The sequence below is a fragment of the Geotrypetes seraphini genome, chromosome 15 (genome assembly GCF_902459505.1).
Source record: "Geotrypetes seraphini chromosome 15, aGeoSer1.1, whole genome shotgun sequence".
Classification (NCBI taxonomy): domain Eukaryota; kingdom Metazoa; phylum Chordata; class Amphibia; order Gymnophiona; family Dermophiidae; genus Geotrypetes; species Geotrypetes seraphini.
The window spans coordinates 1,849,192-1,867,091 of record NC_047098.1 but is presented as its reverse complement, the minus strand read 5'-3'; the positions used below and the strand labels follow the sequence as shown (position 1 = coordinate 1,867,091).

Here is a 17,900-nt window from a genome sequence, read left to right as displayed (position 1 = left end):
TCAAAATAAAATTACACCCTCAAACTTCCTGCTATTAAATCCAACCACCCTTTTTTTTGGCTTGAAAAGTGATTAATAACTTTTTGCTCTGTGTTTATTTGAGGTCTTCTTATCACTTAGTCAAATCAAAGCGGTTTAAGCTCTATAGTGAGCTTCTTTCAATCTTTTCCTCTGGTTTGCCTTATTCAAGCTTTACTTCCACTTTGCCATCTGTTGCATTCTTTACTATTTTGTTGATTTTGCACTTTTCATTCGTTGACACATAGAAACATGGTGGCAGCTAAAGGCCAAATGGCCCATCCGCAGTAACTATTATCTCTTCCTCCCTCTAAGAGATCCCAGAGACATAGTCTCTGTCTCCACCACCTCTACTGGGAGACTGTTCCACCCTTTCTGTAAAAAAGTATTTCCTTAACTTCATCCTATGCCCGCTCATTCCAGAGCTTCCTTTCAAATGAAAGAGACTCGACTCATGCACATAGAAATCTAATGGCAGATAAAGGCCACAATCTGCCTGTCTTTTTGAGTTTAATAGCCTACTTTAATCTTAGCATTTAATTATACTGGAAACATAGAAACATAGAAACATAGAAATTGACGGCAGAAAAGGGCCATAGCCCATCGAGTCTGCCCATACCAGTGACCCTCTCCCTGATTCTTACTCTCCTAGAGATCCCACATGAATATCCCATTTCCTCTTGAAATCTAACACGCTGCTGGCCTCAATCACCCGCTGAGGCAGCTCGTTCCAATGATCGACCACCCTCTCGGTGAAGAAGTACTTCCTAGCATCACCCTGAAATTTCCCTCCTCTGATTTTCAGCGAATGTCCTCTGGTTACCGAGGGCCCCGTAAGACTGAAGATATCATCTTTCATCACTATACGCCCAGTAATATACTTGAAGGTTTCAATCATGTCTCCTCTCTGTCTTCGCTCCTCCAATGAGTACATCCGCAGTTTTTTTAACCTTTCTTCATACGTGAGATCCCTGAGCCCCAAAACCATCCTGGTAGCCATTCGCTGAACCGACTCAATTCTCAACACATCTTTTCGGTAGTGTGGTCTCCAGAATTGAACACAATACTCGAGATGAGGTCTCACCATGGATCTGTACAGTGGCATTATTACTTCAGGTTTTCTGCTGACAAAACCCCTACGGATACAGCCCATCATTTGTCTTGCCTTGGACGAAGCCTTCTCTACTTGATTGGCAGCCTTCATATCGTCGCTAATGATCACTCCTAAATCACGTTCCATCGTGGTCCTGGACAAGGTTTCACCATTTAGTGTGTAAGTTCTGTGTGGATTTTTTTTGCCTAGATGCATTATTTTACATTTTTTAGCATTGAAGCCTAGCTGCCAAGTTGATGACCACTGCTCGAGCTGTCTTAGGTCCTGCGTCATAAAGTCAGGCACACTGCTTTTGCCAACTATGTTGCATAGTTTGGCATCGTCGGCAAACAGTGATACTTTTCCTCTAAGTCCTTGGGTTAAATCTCCTATGAATAAATTAAATAGAATCGGCCCTAAGACGGAGCCCTGAGGTACTCCACTCATCACTGCTGACGTTTTGGAGGGGGTACCGTTTACCATCACCCTTTGAAGCCTACCATCTAGCCAATCCTTTACCCATGTAGTGAATGTATCCCCTAATCCCATTGATTTTAGTTTGTTCAACAGCCTGCGGTGTGGGACGCTATCAAAAGCTTTGCTGAAGTCCAAATATATCACGTCAAGGGACTCACCGGCATCCAGATGTCTGGTCACCCAATCAAAGAAGTCAATCAGATTAGATTGGCAGGACCTTCCCCTGGTAAATCCGTGTTGATGTGGATCACGTAAACTTTCTTCGTCTAGAATTTTGTCAAGTTCCTGTTTGATCAGTGTTTCCATGAGTTTGCACACTATGGATGTAAGACTCACCGGTCTGTAATTTCCTGTCTCTGTTCTGCATCCCTTTTTGTGGAGTGGAATTACGTTAGCTGTTTTCCAGTCTAGGGGTACTTTTCCCGTGCGCATGGAAAGATTGAAGAGTACAGATAGTGGTTCAGCCAGAACTTCACTCAGCTCTCTGAGTACCCTGGGGTGTAGATTGTCTGGCCCCATGGCTTTGTCAACTTTGAGTCTTGAAAGTTCGTGGTAGACGCTACTAGGTGTAAATTCGTAATCGCGAAACAGGTCATTTTGGCTGTCTCTTATTTGTAGTTGTGGACCATCTCCTGGCGCTTCACAGGTGAATACTGAGCAGAAGTATTCGTTTAGCAGTTCTGCCTTGGTAGTATCAGATTCTGCGTAGTTTCCATCTGATTGCCTAAGGCGTTCTATTCCATTTTTGTTTCTCTTCCTGTCGCTAATGTACCTAAAGAAGGATTTGTCCCCTTTTTTAATGTTCCGTGCTAGATCTTCCTCTGTTTGAAGTTTGGCTTCCCTGACTGCCTTTTTGACAGCCTTAGATCTGGCCAGATAGTCTTCTTTTGCCTCCCTTTTCCCAAGATGTTTGTAGTTGATAAATGTTTCTTTTTTCATTTTAATGAGGTCCGAAATTTCCTTGTTGAACCATTGTGGTTTTTTGTTTCTCCGGCTTTTGCCTACTGTTTTTACGTATCGGCTAGATGCTTCGTTCAGGATGGATTTTAGATTTGACCACATAGTTTCCGGATTGTCAGTTTCTGCATGGTTTTGTAGCTCTTGATGGACAAAGTCTCTCATGTGGTTGAAATCTGCCTCCCTAAAGTTGAGGACCCTCGTTGCTGTGTTTGATTTAGAGAAGCCTTTTCTGAGGTTGAGCCATACCATGTTGTGGTCACTGGAGGCCAGCGTGTCTCCCACTGATACTTCCGAGACACTGTCTCCATTTGTGAGTACCAGGTCCAGTATTGCTTTTTCTCTGGTGGGCTCTAATACCATTTGTTTTAGTTGTGCACCCTTAATGGAGGTTACTATTCTTTTGCTACCGCTCGTAGTTGCTGAGAGGGTGTTCCAGTCAGCATCTGGCATGTTGAAGTCGCCTAACAGTACTGTGTCACCACGCAAAGTGATGTTCTCTATGTCCTCAATCAATTCTTTGTCTTTGTCTTCCTTTTGTCTCGGAGGCCTGTACACCACACCGAGGTAAAGGCATTTTTCATTCCCTCTGGCAAGGTTTACCCAAAGTGATTCCCCTGTGTATCTAACCTCTGTGATCCTGGTAGTTTTGATATTATCCTTAGTGTATAGTGCTACCCCCCCTCCTAATTTGCCCTCTCTGTCCCGACGAAGTAGATTGTATCCTGGTATAACCATATCCCACCCATGTGAGTCTGTGAACCAGGTCTCGGATATCGCTACTATGTCAAGGTCAGCATCCCTTATTTCTGTTTCTAGTTCCAGGATTTTGTTGCCCAAGCTGTGTGCATTAACATACATTGCTCTCCAAATTTGTGATGATATGCCTATCCCCGTTAGTGTGGCACTTGTTTTTTTGTGTATGCTATGGAAGGGTTATGGTCTTACACTAACTTTTTGTAATGCACAGAAAACATTTGGTGTTAGAAGCCTCCATTCTGTTACAGGAAGAGAAATATTGGTGGCAGACTCTGCCCAGTGCGTTCCAGAATGTACCCCTCTCTCAACGCTGGGTGCTGCCACTTTTCAAGATAGCAGCGCCAGAGACAGGAGTAAGTGGGGATCACTCCTGCCTCATGAGAGGTACTGGTCTGAGGTTATCAGGAGGAGGTTTGGGAAGGGTTTGGGGTGCTGCTAGACCTTAAAGATTTTATTTTCTAAATCATTGACAGGGGATTAGGTTGATATGGGGGTCATGATGGGGAAAGGGACTTATATACAAGCATTTTCTCTATCTATCCCAGTGGGCTCAGAGTCTATCTACTGTACCTGGGGCACTGGAGGATTAAGTAACATGCCCAAGGTCACAGGGAGCAGCAGAACTGGGAGGAGGCTAGTAATCTACTGGACCTTTTTGGTTAGGTTAGGAGAGGAAGTGGGATGGAAATAGCCTAGCATGGACAACAGAACTGAGCCCCCACCACCAGAATTCTAGCTTCCACATACAAGCCACCCCCCACAAAATTTGACTCTCAGGATCAGTCATACGGAACAGCTACATGCAGCCAACACTGCCCATCAGTGCTTCACCTGTTTCCATTTTACAGAGGCTGGCTACCATTTCTGGGGCCCCTTTCATGTATGCTTCTGGTGGTGCATTACCACCTGGCTTCGCGATGACACTCATTCTTTGCAAGGATGAGGAGAACGGAAACCGGCGCAGGATCCCAACTGGCACTTGATGTTTCTGTGAAAGACGGAAAAAAAAAACCTGTTGTAAATCTCTGGGTGCTTTCACATGGCTACAGGAAAGAAGAAGTTGCAGATGGGCCATTTGGCCTTTATCTGCCCTCATGTTTCTATGTTATCCGCTATAATATAACCCTTAGCGTGCTTACGCACTTCAATCTTCGTGATCCCTGCGTCCGTGATCCATGCTTCCGTGCCACACATGCACAGAAGGAGCCAGCGGTGGTTTCCCCATCGCCCTCCCTCGGTTATGCTGGCTCCTTCTACTGTGCATGCGGAGGCACCATAAGCATGGACGCATGGAGGCAGCGACCACTCCCCCCTCCCGCCCTCACTCCGTCTAACATTGTGGTCTCAAACTCGCGGCCCCCCAGGTACTATTCGGCAGCCCATGGTCTGGCTGGCTCCCTTACTGAAGTTATTCTTCAGTCCCTTGACAAAGTTATTTTTGAGTTCAAAGTAGCTGCTGCGGCTCCTCTCATGAGCCGCACCTGCGTCAGAAACCTCTCTGATGTCACGTCAGAGAGAAGGCTTCCGATGCAGGCACAGATCGTGAGAAGAGCCTTGGCGGTGGCTTTGAACTACAAAATAACTTCGGCAAGGGAGGCGGCAAGAAATGGCGAAGAGAAATTCTGCTGCCCTGCTGCACAGGGAAGGGGGGGGAAATGCTGCTGCAGCTGCACAGGGCAGTGGAGGGGGAGGGAAATGCTGCTGCACAGGGAAGTGGAGGGGGAGGGAATGCTGCTGCACAGGGAAGTGGGGGGAGGGAAATGCTGCTGCTGCACAGTGATGTGGGGAGGGGAGAGGGAGTGAACTTGCTTTGCTTTGGGGGGAGGGGTGTGCTGGGGGCAGGGAGCAATCTTGGTTTGCTTTGGAGGAGAAACAGAAGGGGGCCATGGAGAGAGATAGAAAGACAGACAGACAGACAGGGGGCCAGGAAAGAGAGAGAGAGACAGAAAACAAGACAGACAGACAGAGGGCTAGGAAAGAGACAGACAGAAAGCAAGAAAGACAGACAGGGGGCCAGGAAAGAGAGAGACAGACAGAAAGCAAGAAAGACAGTCAGAAAGCAAGAAAGACAGACAGACAGACAGGGGGCCAGGAAAGAGAGAGACAGACAGAAAGCAAGAAAGACAGACAGACAGACAGGGGGCCAGGAAAGAGAGAGACAGACAGAAAGCAAGAAAGACAGACAGACAGAGGGCCAGGAAAAAGAAAGACAGACAGAAAGAAAGGAAGACAGACAGACAGTGGGCCAGGGAGAGAGGCAGAAAGAAAGGAAGACAGACAGACAGTGGGCCAGGGAGAGAGGCAGAAAGAAAGGAAGACAGACAGACAGTGGGCCAGGGAGAGAGGCAGAAAGAAAGGAAGACAGATATATATTCTAGCATCCATTAATGTAACGGGCTTAAACACTAGTAATAAAATAACCCCCTTAAGAGGTTATTTTAGAAGGCTTGTATGTAATTAGCAATATTTACATACTAATAACCATTTTATAAAGCCACTATTTACATGTATAGATCTGCAATACATACAGTTTCCAAGGAATTATGGTTTGCTGCGCCAGAAAAGCTTGCATATATTTCCAATTTAGCATTAGGGTTTCTGTCAACCATTGTTTCCTATAATTTGGTGCACTCCTCTTTTCTCTTTCACCAAAATTTCTCTCTTTTCTCTTCTCCCTCACTTCATCCTACCAGTCTAGTATCTCCCTTCTTTTTTCATTCCTCTTCCCCATCCAGTATCTCCCTTTTCTCTTCCCTCTCCTCCCCCTGTCCCCCCCAGTCCAGCATCTCCTTTTCCTCTTCTTTTCCCTTCCCTTCTACCCACCCCCACTGGTCGAGTATCTCCCTTTTCTCTTCTCTTTCCTCTCCTCCCCCCACCATTGATCCAGCATGTGCCTTTTCTCTTCTCCTTCCTTCCTTCCATCCAGCATCTCCCTTTACCTTCTTCTCCCTCTATTACCAGTCCAGCATCTCCTTTTCCTGTTCCCTCTCCTTCCCCTATCCAGCAATGCCCCTTAGGTAGTTAAAATACTCCAAAACATGGCAGTTAAACTAGTGACAAAGTTGAGAACTTAAGAACAACCATACTGGGTCAGACCAATTGTCTATCTAGCCTAATATCCTGTTTCCATAGTGGCCAATACAGGTCACACAATCATAAATATCTGGTAGAAACCCTAGTATTAGCAAAACTCCATGTTACCAATTCCAGGGCACACAGTGGCTTCAAGGATCACATTAAAGATTCAATTATTTGCACTTAAGATGGTTTCTCTCATGTTTACATGTTTCCTATGCTTCATCCAAAATGCTTAGATTGCACCATAATGCTTGAACTGTAGTACCATCATTCAGAACCTATTTCTATGGATTCCTTATGGCACACCCTTCCTCTCTCCATCATCATTTAAATTAAAACATTCTTTTCAAAAACAAGATTGGATTCAACATTTCTCTTACAGGATGCATTTAGTTTTTACTTTGTTCTGTCCATACTACTCCCTGCCTTCATTGATTGCTGAGGAATGATTAGGAAATGCACCCAGACTGAAATTGCATGAGTATTGTTGGTTTTTTGTCTCATTTTATTGGATTGAGAATTTTTTCCCCTTTTGCTTATTTATTGTATGTAAACTGCTCAGTAAAGCTCCTAAATCAAATATCTATTAAATTTGAAAGTCATCTTTCTCCTGCACTCTCAAGAGTTTGGGAAGCAAGACCAATGCTGGGCAGATTTCTATGGTCTGGGTCCCAAAAAAGGCAAAAAGAGCAGAATCGAGGCTAGAGTGGACTTTGATGGGATCTCTAGTAGTTGGGATATAGGACCGGTACTAAGCAGATGTCTACAGTCTGTGCCCCAAAACTGGTGGGGAGAGACAGAGATTAAATATTATATCAGGATCAACTGAATAAAGGTTGTATATCAGGCACTATGGCAGAATCTTTAACTATTGTTTTGCCAAAGCCAAATAAAGATCCAACATTGGTTTCAAACTACAGGCCTATATCTTTAATAAATGTAGATGGTAAATTATTAGCTAAGATTTTAGCATTAAGATTGGCTAAAGCTCTTCCGCATATAATAGGAATGAATCAAACTGGATTTGTTGCTCAAAGACACTCTTCTAATAATACTAGACTGGCATTTCAGATGTATTATTTAACAAAACAAATTAATGATCCGGCTTTTTCGGTTTCACTAGATGCTGAGAAGGCTTTTGATCGTGTAGAATGGAGTTTCATGTATCAAGCTATGGAATGGTTTGGTATTGGATCCGGATTTATACAAATGATACAAGCATTGTACAGCTCCCCAACTGCTCGCTTATATATAAATAATAATTTTTCGGATGCTTTTAAGTTGCAGAGGGGAGTTAGACAAGGTTGTCCATTATCTCCTTTGCTCTTTGATATAGTTCTTGAACCCTTATTATTAGCTATTCGACAGGCAAAGGACATACAGGGTATTCCATGTGCTGGAGTGGAATATAAAGTATCTGCTTATGCAGATGACATCTTGCTTCATTTGAGGAATCCGGAAACAACAATCCCATGTCTACTGAAAGTCATAGATACATTTGGAAAATTCTCAGGATACAAAATAAATTGGACTAAATCAGAGATTTTACCTTTAAATGTGCATTGTACAAAAGATATACTTGATTCTTTCCCTTTTATATGGAAAGAGGATGGAATAAAGTACTTAGGTATTTGGCTGAATAAAACACTTGAAGAGACAATGAGAATAAATGAAAATTTTTTATTACAAAAAGTTACAGAGTTGTGTGAGCAATGGAATCCTTTACATTTGTCCTGGTGGGGAAGAGTACAAACTGTTAAAATGATGATTTTGCCTGTGGTTTGCTATCAATTGGGAATGATACCAGTGTTTTTTCAGGGGTCTTTCTATAAAAAATTAAATAGTATTCTGGTTAAATTTATTTGGCTGGGTAAAATTGCAAGAGTGGCTTTAGTGTCTTTGCAAAGACCAATTGAGGAGGGTGGGGTAAATTTTCGCAATTTTTATAGGTATCATCAGGCCTATATCATGCGCCAAGGTATGTATTGGGTCCTCCCAGAGCTTTTGGAACAATTACCAGAGTGGTTAAGGGTGGAGAGATCACTTATCTTTCCACTTAGGCTTGATCTTTTGCTTGGTATAAAAGTGCCTAGAATACGTAAGGACAATAGAGTATTAATGGATACTTGGAAAACATTAAGGTTTGTAGACAAATTAACTACTGATTCTATTTTAAAATCGAAACAGACTATTTGAGTAAACTCCAAGATACAAATAGGCGGGTTTAAGGTTGTCTGGAAAGATTGGATTAAAGCAGGTATAAAATTATATCTAATTATTTGAATAAGAAGCCTAAAAATGGATTAAGAGATATTTGGAGCATTGAGATTAAGCATCAGATTAATGCATCTCAATGGCCATGTATTTGGTCTTGGAGAATTAAAGGTACGATGTCAGCATCTATTAGGCAAACATGGTTCTTTTTGTTGCATAGAGCATTCTGGACCCCTACTAGATTACAAAAATTAGATTGCTCTAAGTCTAATAGATGCTGGCATTGTAAAATTGAAGTTGGAACTCTAGACCATCTTTTATTTTATTGTCCATGTATTCAGGCATTTTGGATATCAATATGGGATCAAGTTAATATGTTGATGGAGAGTCATGTGGCTTTATCCTATGACACAGTGATTTTTGGAATGTGTATGAGGGCCAAATGCCAAATATCTACAGCAAACAATAAATTATTGTTGATTCTTACGGGAGTGGGAATTCAACAGATAACAACTAATTGGAAAGACTGTTCTAGATTGAATTGTAATTTTTGGTGGAACTCAGTTTGTCATATGTATAAGATGGAAAGATTTCTTGCGATACAGAGGGGGTATTTTAAAAGATTTCAAGAGGTGTGGAGGCCATTAATTGAATATTATAACGAGTAAAGTTTATTCTTTTTCCTTAGGGGATAATATATAGAAATGGGATGGGATGGGAGGGATAGGGAGGGAAAAATATTGGAAATATATGTAATAGGATGGGATATTATTGTTGTGCATTACTGGGTATAATAAAATGTTTAAAGTGTTTGAGGAAGAAGGATGGGGGGAGGGACAGATTTCATGTCAGATTAATTGTATTATCAAAAAGGGATGTATAATTATATATAAATTTGGAAGGAATATTTTATTGATATGGAAAAGGGTGGGAGGTGGGGGGGAAATAAAAACATGTATAATAATATTGTTTAAGAATGCCAAGTGTGTTATGTAAATTAATTGTAATAATACTGTACACTTGTTGAAAGAAATAAAAAGGAATAAAGATTTAAAAAAAAAAAAAAAAAAGAAAATGAGCCCCTTAGTCTGCTGTAGACATTCCGAATGGTTTTTTCAATTTGAAACCTCGTAATGTACCATCTTTGTACTTGCTATTCCTTCTGTCCTGTTTCCTCCATTATTGAAATGGAAATCACTTTCTTGATATACTGCCTGCCAAATATCATCAAACTAGACTAGAAATGAAAAGGTGTGGTACCAGCACTAATCTAGCTTTCCTTGTACATTAATTAAAAAACTAGAAATCGATGGGTAAGGGGAAGAGTCAACAGGGGTTATAAAAACACAGACCATGATGTTACCTATCAATAATGTATTTTGTATCTTGGTTCTAGGGGGGTATTTACGGATGGGAAATGTTCTAGAAGTCTAACAAATAAGCACTTTGTCTTTGTTATGCTGTTTGTATTATTAAAAAAACTATTTTCGAAAAATGCCAAATCTGGATGCACAGAAGCTGGAATGGAGAAAACAAAGCATTATTCCATTCACTTCACTCTCTGCAAGTAAGAGCTTAAATTGCATTCCTTTGTTCTATTGAGGCCCACTAAACACAGTGAAATAGAATAATTTGCTCCATATTACACAGGACCAGGTATCTCAGAGCTGGTCCTCAATCTGCTCTCCCCAGCCTCCATAATCTTTGTTACCCTTCTCCTCCATCCCTTCCCAGCTACAGTATACAATATTAAAATGACACTCACAGTCCCATGAGGTTGCTCATCCAACGGAGGTGGCTTCATGATGGCCAGAACTTTCAAGCCAAACTGTTCTGTAGTTTGCAGTTCAGATATATTATCGTCCAGTGTCTGAAACAGCAAGTTACAATATGGAGACTATACAAGGGGGTATACAATTGGATCATGGCACAGATTCTGAGAGTAACAATAAGTCTCAAAAAAACAGGTAGAATTCAGGACTACAAGCTCATTTGAAATGGAAGTTCCTTGCAGGTCTTTCAACTTTCCAAGTTTAATTATTTATATATATACTGCCTATTGATGGACGTTGTCTAAGTGGTTGATTTTACATTCAAGTACTCAAAATATTTTTCCTTAATCTGTCCCAGTGGGCTCACGATCTACCTAGCGTACCTGGGGCAATGGAGGAATAAGCAAGGAGCAGCGCTGGGCTTGAACCCACAACCTCAGGGAGCTGAGGCTGTATCTCTAACCACTAGGCCACTCCTTCCTCCCTATGATAATCTGGCTGGTGCCCAGGTCAACATGCAGAAACTAAGGGAGGTTACTTCATAAAGCTCCTCCCACATGTAAAGCTTAGAAAATGGCTGTTATGAAATTGCACAGGGTTATTTATGCACACAGATAACACAGGCCCAAATCATCTACTTTTACATAATCTGCATGTAGGCATTCTCAGGGGCATAATTTGGGCACAGTTGCATTGTTTGTGCATATGTCATACAACACACATACGTGGAATGAGTACACATCAATACTTACACCTTCAAAGAAGGCATACAATTTGTGCACTACTTGAAGTCAGCGTAAGAACTTTATTTTATACATCTTTATTTATACCTTCAGCAGGGTAGACAATAGCAAAATGAACTTTGAAAAGACCCACAAACAGTCACTCTCCCACCCCCCCACACCCGCCCAACTCTTGCATAGCTTGATTGCTAGGCCATCGCTCTGACCCCTCCAGTGGTATTCTTATCCACAGGGCTCTTACAATGGGACTTGTACCCTGCCAATGGTTTATATATCTTCCGCCAAGGATACCAAGTCATTCATACATCCATACACACCCCTACACCTGTTCCTCCCCCTCCCCTGGTTTGAAACATATTTTACAAAGTTTAGTGATTCCCCCACCCTTCCTGCTGTACACAACAGAAACTAAAAAGCACTCACTGAGCTGCTGAACCGGAACGTACGCAGGTAGGGCTGGTCTCAGTTACGGCACTGGTTTTTAACCTAAGGGCCGCCGCGGGAGCGAACTACTGGGCATGATGGACCACTGGTCTGACCCAGCAGCGGCAATTCTTATGAAATTCACACCTCCTTACCTCCCTTCCACCATCCACTAGAAATAAAAATAAAAATCTCATCTAGAGCAACAAGAGGTACTAAGTCAGGAGTCATCATTTTCCTGCCAGCTCTCTAAGGTTACTAGAGGAAAGGATGGATTCGGCAGAGGCCAAAATGAAACAGGTGGTGAGAAGTAAACAATTGTGGCTTGGAATTTTTATAAAATGTTTAGTGGATGCTGCAAGAAAGAAGGGGGCAGAACTGTGGCCTAGGGAGGTGGATGTGGACAGAGGCTTAGGGAGGAATCATACGAACATAAGAATTGCCCTACTGGGACAGACCAAAGGTTCATCAAGCAGTGGCCAACTCAGGTCCAAAGTACCAGGCAGAAACCCATAGAGTAGCAACATTCTAGAGCTGAGATTGTGATGTCATAATGCCTCATTCCACCAATGCTTAAGAGCCAGCCTCATCAGTGATGTCACAATGGCTGGATTGGCCTAGACTTGGCTTGCAGAAGAACATAAGAGCTGCCATACTGGGACAGACTGAAGGTCCATCAAGCCCAGCTTCCTGTTTCCAACAGTGGCCAACCCAGGTCCCAAGTACCTAGTTAGATCCCAAGAAGTAAAACAGATTTTATGCTGCTTCTCCTAGGAATAAGCAGTGGATTTCCCCAACCATCTCAATAATGGCCTATGGACTTTTCTTTTAGGAAGTTATCCAAACCTTTGTTTTAACCCTGCTAATCACAGCTTGTTTAGAGTGTTTTTAATTTTTTATCAAGTACTAGAAGGGATAGGATGATGAGGAAATGGAAATACCAGCTACATTTTTTTTTTTTTTTAAAGAGAAAGGACTTAACTAGTAGGTGTTGAAAATTCAGATAAAGATAAAAGGATGAAATTAACCAGTTATCTTACCCAGCCAGTGGATTCCATCATTTTTAAGTCCATAGGGTCTCCAATGAGCTCCTGCTTCAGCAACGACACTGAATGACAGGTGGCCAAAGCATACAGCAATGGGCCATCAGCAAGGTAGCGAGCTTCATGGACTATAGGAAGAAAATAAATTTTATCCAGGGGAACCACACCCCAAACATCAAGCCCTTCTTCGGTCAGAGTTCCAGTCTAACGAGAGAAAAGAGCAGAGAGCAAACCATTACAAAGAGGATGCTGTTATTTAGAGCTGCAGTTGGACAGCTAAATTTTGCTATAAACTGAAGGCAACACCTCCAGAGCTGCCCTTTTTCTGACCACCTTTGAAGGGAGGTTTACTTTATTACTGTTTGCAAATTGAAAGCAGAGTTGAACAGCTGCTATTTCTCTTGTTACTGAAGATGCCTACACTTGGACAAAAAGAGCAGCTCTATTGACCCTCTCAAGCGTCTCTCAGAGCCACTTTCTGAAGCCGCAGCTGAAGGGCATGCGGATGAGGTTCTGAGCCTGGTGGGGGGTGCTGGAGGAGGAGAGGCAGCAAGAGTCAGCCGACACCGGCATTCCTTCTCCGCACCAGCATACGATACACTGACTTACAGCCTATCTGTCCTGGTGGGTTCACAATCTGACTAGCGTACCTGGGGTAGTGGAGTGCTAAGTCTCTTGCCCACAATCTCAGGGTTCTAAGCACTAGGCCACTTCTCCTCTCCTTTGTGTGGCTCCAGGGTTTACCTGGTTGCTCTAGTGCTCACCTTATCAAAGCAAACCAGTTTGATCTTGCCACAGATGTTGATGCGAGGGGGACTTATGCAGAAGATGCCATGCTTCTTTAGCCGGCTCTGGGCATAGATGGTGCCCACAGTCATTGCAGCTGGGAGTGCAGGGGGAACGATGATGGTGATGAGATCGAGGGCTCGGATCACTATTTGTGGCACTGCAACCTAGTGATATGCATCAAGACAAAGAAGAGTACAACGATCTCTTTCATTTCCTTTTACACTGTGTATATTTAGTAGCATACATCCCATCAGACTTGATTTAGTACACTATAGGAGAGAGGAAACGTAATCATCATAAGAATAAAGTCCATTGAGCCCAGCAGCCCGTCTCCAACAGTGGCCAGTTGTATTGTATTTAATGTATTCGATATAAGTATGTCATGGTTTACAAAATCTAGAATATTAGGCACATTACCTTCCCTTACATGTCCCAAAAGACATCATCCATGGAGCTCCGGTACAGACAGTGAAAAGTGTAGAATCACTTGAAGCTTTAACAAGCTTTTAGACTGCCTGAACCGCACATGCTTGCGTGCCTTCCTGTCCCACACCAGCTTGCGAAGTCATCAGTTCTATGCCCAAGTGAAGATGCCAACTAGAGGAGGTGGGCGGGTTGGGAGAATATCTACTTGCTGTCCCAGGATAACACCTGTTATGATAAGTAACTGTGCTTTATCCTTAGACAAGCAGGCAGTTGCCTCACAATTGCAAAACCTAGACCTCAAACCCGCTCTCGACTAGATCCTCCCAAAAACTGAAACTATCTTTCCCTTCTATAAAAGGTATATCCCGCGCAGGAAAACTTGGAACATCCCTCCCCTTTAGAACCACAGAACTCTGGAACAACCTTTCATCCCCGCTCAGAAATTCTAGCTCCTTCCAATCCTTCCACAAACACTTGAAAACTTGGCTCTTTTCAAAAATCTAATCACCTCCCGTGCTCTAGTATCCTGTCCCCCTCTATCTCCTCAGTCCCTCTCCTATATCCTTTCTTTGTAGTTCCTTTCCTTTCAACCTCTGTAAACCGTGCCGAGCTCTGCGCATGCGGAGATGGTGCGGTATACAAACCTAAGGTTTAGTTTTTTTTAGTTTTTAATGTCTGATACAAGAGCAGGAACGTATCGGGAAAAAAAAGAATAGAGGAACTCCATGCTCTACTAGAGGTAAAAGGAGAATTCTGAGAAAACCTGAGGCTGAGAAAAATAATAAACGACCTCCTAGAGGCAGATGGAGACACTAAAAAGATTCAAAAATCAAATAACCTACACAGAAGGAGAGCGTCTGTGTCGATGTGGAACTATTCCTCGATCATGTACACCCATATCCATGGATCCAGGACAGGTACCATCAGTGTAGATACCGCTGTACAGAAGAAAATCTGCTACCGCAAGAAAATACTGCATTAAGACTCGATGATGCTGGAAGCACAGGGCCTCACTGTACCTCAGCGGCGCTTATTTATTTGACCCTGTTAACGGTTAAACAAATCATATTACAGTATTGGACTCAGGACGGGACTATCCCTCTGGAATGCTGGCTCACTCAGATGTCTGAGCTGGCAAGGTTTGAGTCTTATTATCATAAATGCTCTGCCAGTCAGGAGGTCCGGGCATACCTGGCTTTATGGGAAGCGTTCCTGCGGCTACCTCTAGTCTCCCGAGATGGGGGGAGGGGTGAGGGGGTTTGAATGGGGAGAGTGAGTGAAGTGCTTGATGGACTGATTGTTTGTCTGGTTGAGTTGTATGGTGTGGCTGTTGCCCCTTGCATTTGAGATCACTAGGGTAGAGATACCCATACTTTAAAAAACAAAACACTTTGTGGGGTCACTAGGGGAGCCGGGCTATTTAGCGGATGGATTATCCCGAGACAGCGGTCTGGAGCTTTTTTATCAATCACTGCTTTCCGTCTCTTAGCCTGAAGGGAGAGCTATGCTACGTGATCTCCCACTCTCTCTTCGACTGGTATCCTTGATTTTGTGATTTAGTCTGGATGGGAGATCTTGGGCATCCCCTCTTCTTTTCTCTTTCTTTATTCCATATGGTTGTTCATATCTCCTATGCTGCTGGTACTTGTTTTGTATTATTCACAGCTGCGTCTGTTGTGCTCCTGTTTTGCATTTGTTTATTATGTATCCTGTGTGTTCCTCTGGTTGATTTTAATAAAAATGATTTGCAAAAAAAAAAAAAAGACGACTCGATGAACATCGATGATACAATGCAAGAAGACCTGGAGAAGGTACCGTTGTTGAAATGCTACATTTAGCATGGATCGGTACCAACACCATATATCAAGTGGTATCAAAAGTGCCATAGTCATTGAAGCATGTATGCCAGAGAAGGCGATGCACTCTAAAATGACTATCTATATCAGTGGTTCCCAAACCTGACCTGGAGGACCCCCCAGGCCGGTCAGGTTTTCAGGTTAGCATGGAGCAGATTTGCATGCCTGGCACCTCCATTATATGCACATCTCTCTCATGCATATTCATTAGGACTATCCTGAAAACCCGACTGGCCTGGGGGTCCTCCAGGAAAGGTTTGGGAACCACTGATCTATATCAATGTTCATCGATGTCAAGGAGGCACCATGACCATATAATATCAAGTGGTAAGCGCGAGTGCCTGAAAAGGCGATGCGCTTCAGAAACGACAACTTGCATCACCCAGAAAGCCATGCATCAAATGGTTTTGATGCTTAATTGGCAGGGCACTGCCCACTGCAATTCATCTCGATGTGGTTGAGACATCGGTTACAGAAGGCATGCATCAAATAGACTCAATGCTAATATACCACTGATGCAAGTACGGTAGATGGAGCTATCAACGTCTACTGGTACTGGCAAGTCTAAGTCGCTGGAAGTCCGACTCCATATCTATATGTTGAAATAAAGAAACAAGAGGAAAAAAAACTTTGACATTAATCAATAGTGTTTGTCTCATTTGAGGAAAAACTAAAGGCTGAGGGGAGATATGATTGAAGTTTACAAAATCCCGAGTGGAGTAGAATGGGTAGAAGTGGATCGATTTTTCACTCTGTCAAAAATTACAAAGACTGGGGGACACTCGATGAAATTGCAGGGAAATACTTTTAAAACCAATAGGAGGAAATATTTTTTCACTCAGAAAATAGTTAAGCTCTGGAACACGTTGACAGAGGTTTTGGTAAAGGTGGATAGCTTAGCTGGTTTTAAGAAAGGTTTGGACAAATTCCTGGAGGAAAAATCCATAGTCTGTTATTAAGATACGGGTGAAGCCTCTGCTTGCTCTGGATCAGTAGCATGGAATGTTGCTACTCTTTGGGTTTTGGCCAGGTACTAGTGACCTGGATTGGCCACTGTGAGAACGGGCTAGATGGACCATTGGTCTGACCCAGTAAGGCTATTCTTATGTTCTAATCTATAGTCCCAGAGTCAGATGCAGTCGGTGAGGGAAAGCCAGGGTGGAGTAAAAACAAGGCTGAAAATCCATCGATCACGGAGGAAGTCAGGATGGAAATTTGTGTGAAGGCCGCTAAACACTGAAAGAAATTTAAAGAAACTTGAAATACTTGAAAAAGATTTATAAAAAATAAACAGGAAGGCAACTCGACGGAGTAACAAGAGATATGTCATCTTCATTCCATGGAAAACGAAAAACTGCCAACCTCGCGAGCTGGCGTCAGGCGGGAAGGCACTCACACATGCGTGGTGTGAGCAGTCTAAAAGCTTGTTAAAACTTAAAGTGATTCTACGCTTTTTACTGTCCGTACCAGGGCTTCATGGATGATGTCACCCACATGTGAGAATACGTGATCTGCTTGTCTAAGGATAACGGGCTCACAATCAAACTAAATTGCTTAGGAGAAAACATTATTTGAATAAAAGATAAAGGGGGGAAAAACCATCAGAATATTGGAACGTTGAATGTAGTAAAATCAGTAAATGTATAAGTTGTATTTACAAATAAAGGATGAAGCAGAAAATTAAAGAAATGCAGCAGAGTAAGATGACATAAAACAAGTTCCAGTCCAAACTTTATTTTGATCCAATGGAGCTGAGCAGAGCAGGGGGGAATCCAAGGTAGAGTTCAGGTCACAAGTCCTGGCAGATATCAAAAAATGTAGATCTATTTATGACAGCTCATTTCCAGGATGAAGAACGAGTCGCCCTTGTCTACCTGGGTAATAAGTTTTTTCGTCCAGGAACTTGCTCCAACCTCTTTCGAATCCTGCTACATTATTCACCTTGACCATATTTTAGAGGGACAGATTTCACAGCTTAATCTAATCTAATCTTCAGTTTATATACCGGATCATTTCCCGAAGGAACTCGATTCAGTTTACAATTCATAAAAAAATAGATAACATATTAATAGGCCATATACAAAGAATACTATTAGTTAAGATTAGATAGATATTAAAAGGGTTAAAAAGTAGAATATACTTAGCTACTGTTCGCCAGCTAATAATCTTGGATAACTAGTGTGTAAACAGCCAAGTTTTTAAATTTTTTCAAAATTGATGTAGCTGACTTAATAGTCTTAAAGAATCTGGGA

General features: G+C 42.5%; 1 protein-coding gene across 6 annotated transcripts in view; it reads right to left on the bottom strand.

Moving 5' to 3' along the window:
* Nucleotides 1-17,900, bottom strand: part of ATP13A2 (ATPase cation transporting 13A2) — a 90,755-nt gene that overhangs the window by 31,401 nt on the left and 41,454 nt on the right. For 4 of the 6 annotated variants that reach the window (XM_033921913.1, XM_033921912.1, XM_033921917.1 and 1 more), the window contains 4 exons: nucleotides 13,342-13,530; nucleotides 12,575-12,781; nucleotides 10,362-10,466; nucleotides 4,136-4,292 (listed from right to left, as the gene is read on the bottom strand). In XM_033921913.1, the coding sequence (XP_033777804.1) occupies nucleotides 4,136-4,292; nucleotides 10,362-10,466; nucleotides 12,575-12,781; nucleotides 13,342-13,530 (658 nt within the window). The remainder of the gene's footprint in view (nucleotides 1-4,135; nucleotides 4,293-10,361; nucleotides 10,467-12,574; nucleotides 12,782-13,341; nucleotides 13,531-17,900) is intronic. The other 2 variants (XM_033921915.1, XM_033921916.1) reach the window with 2 other exon arrangements.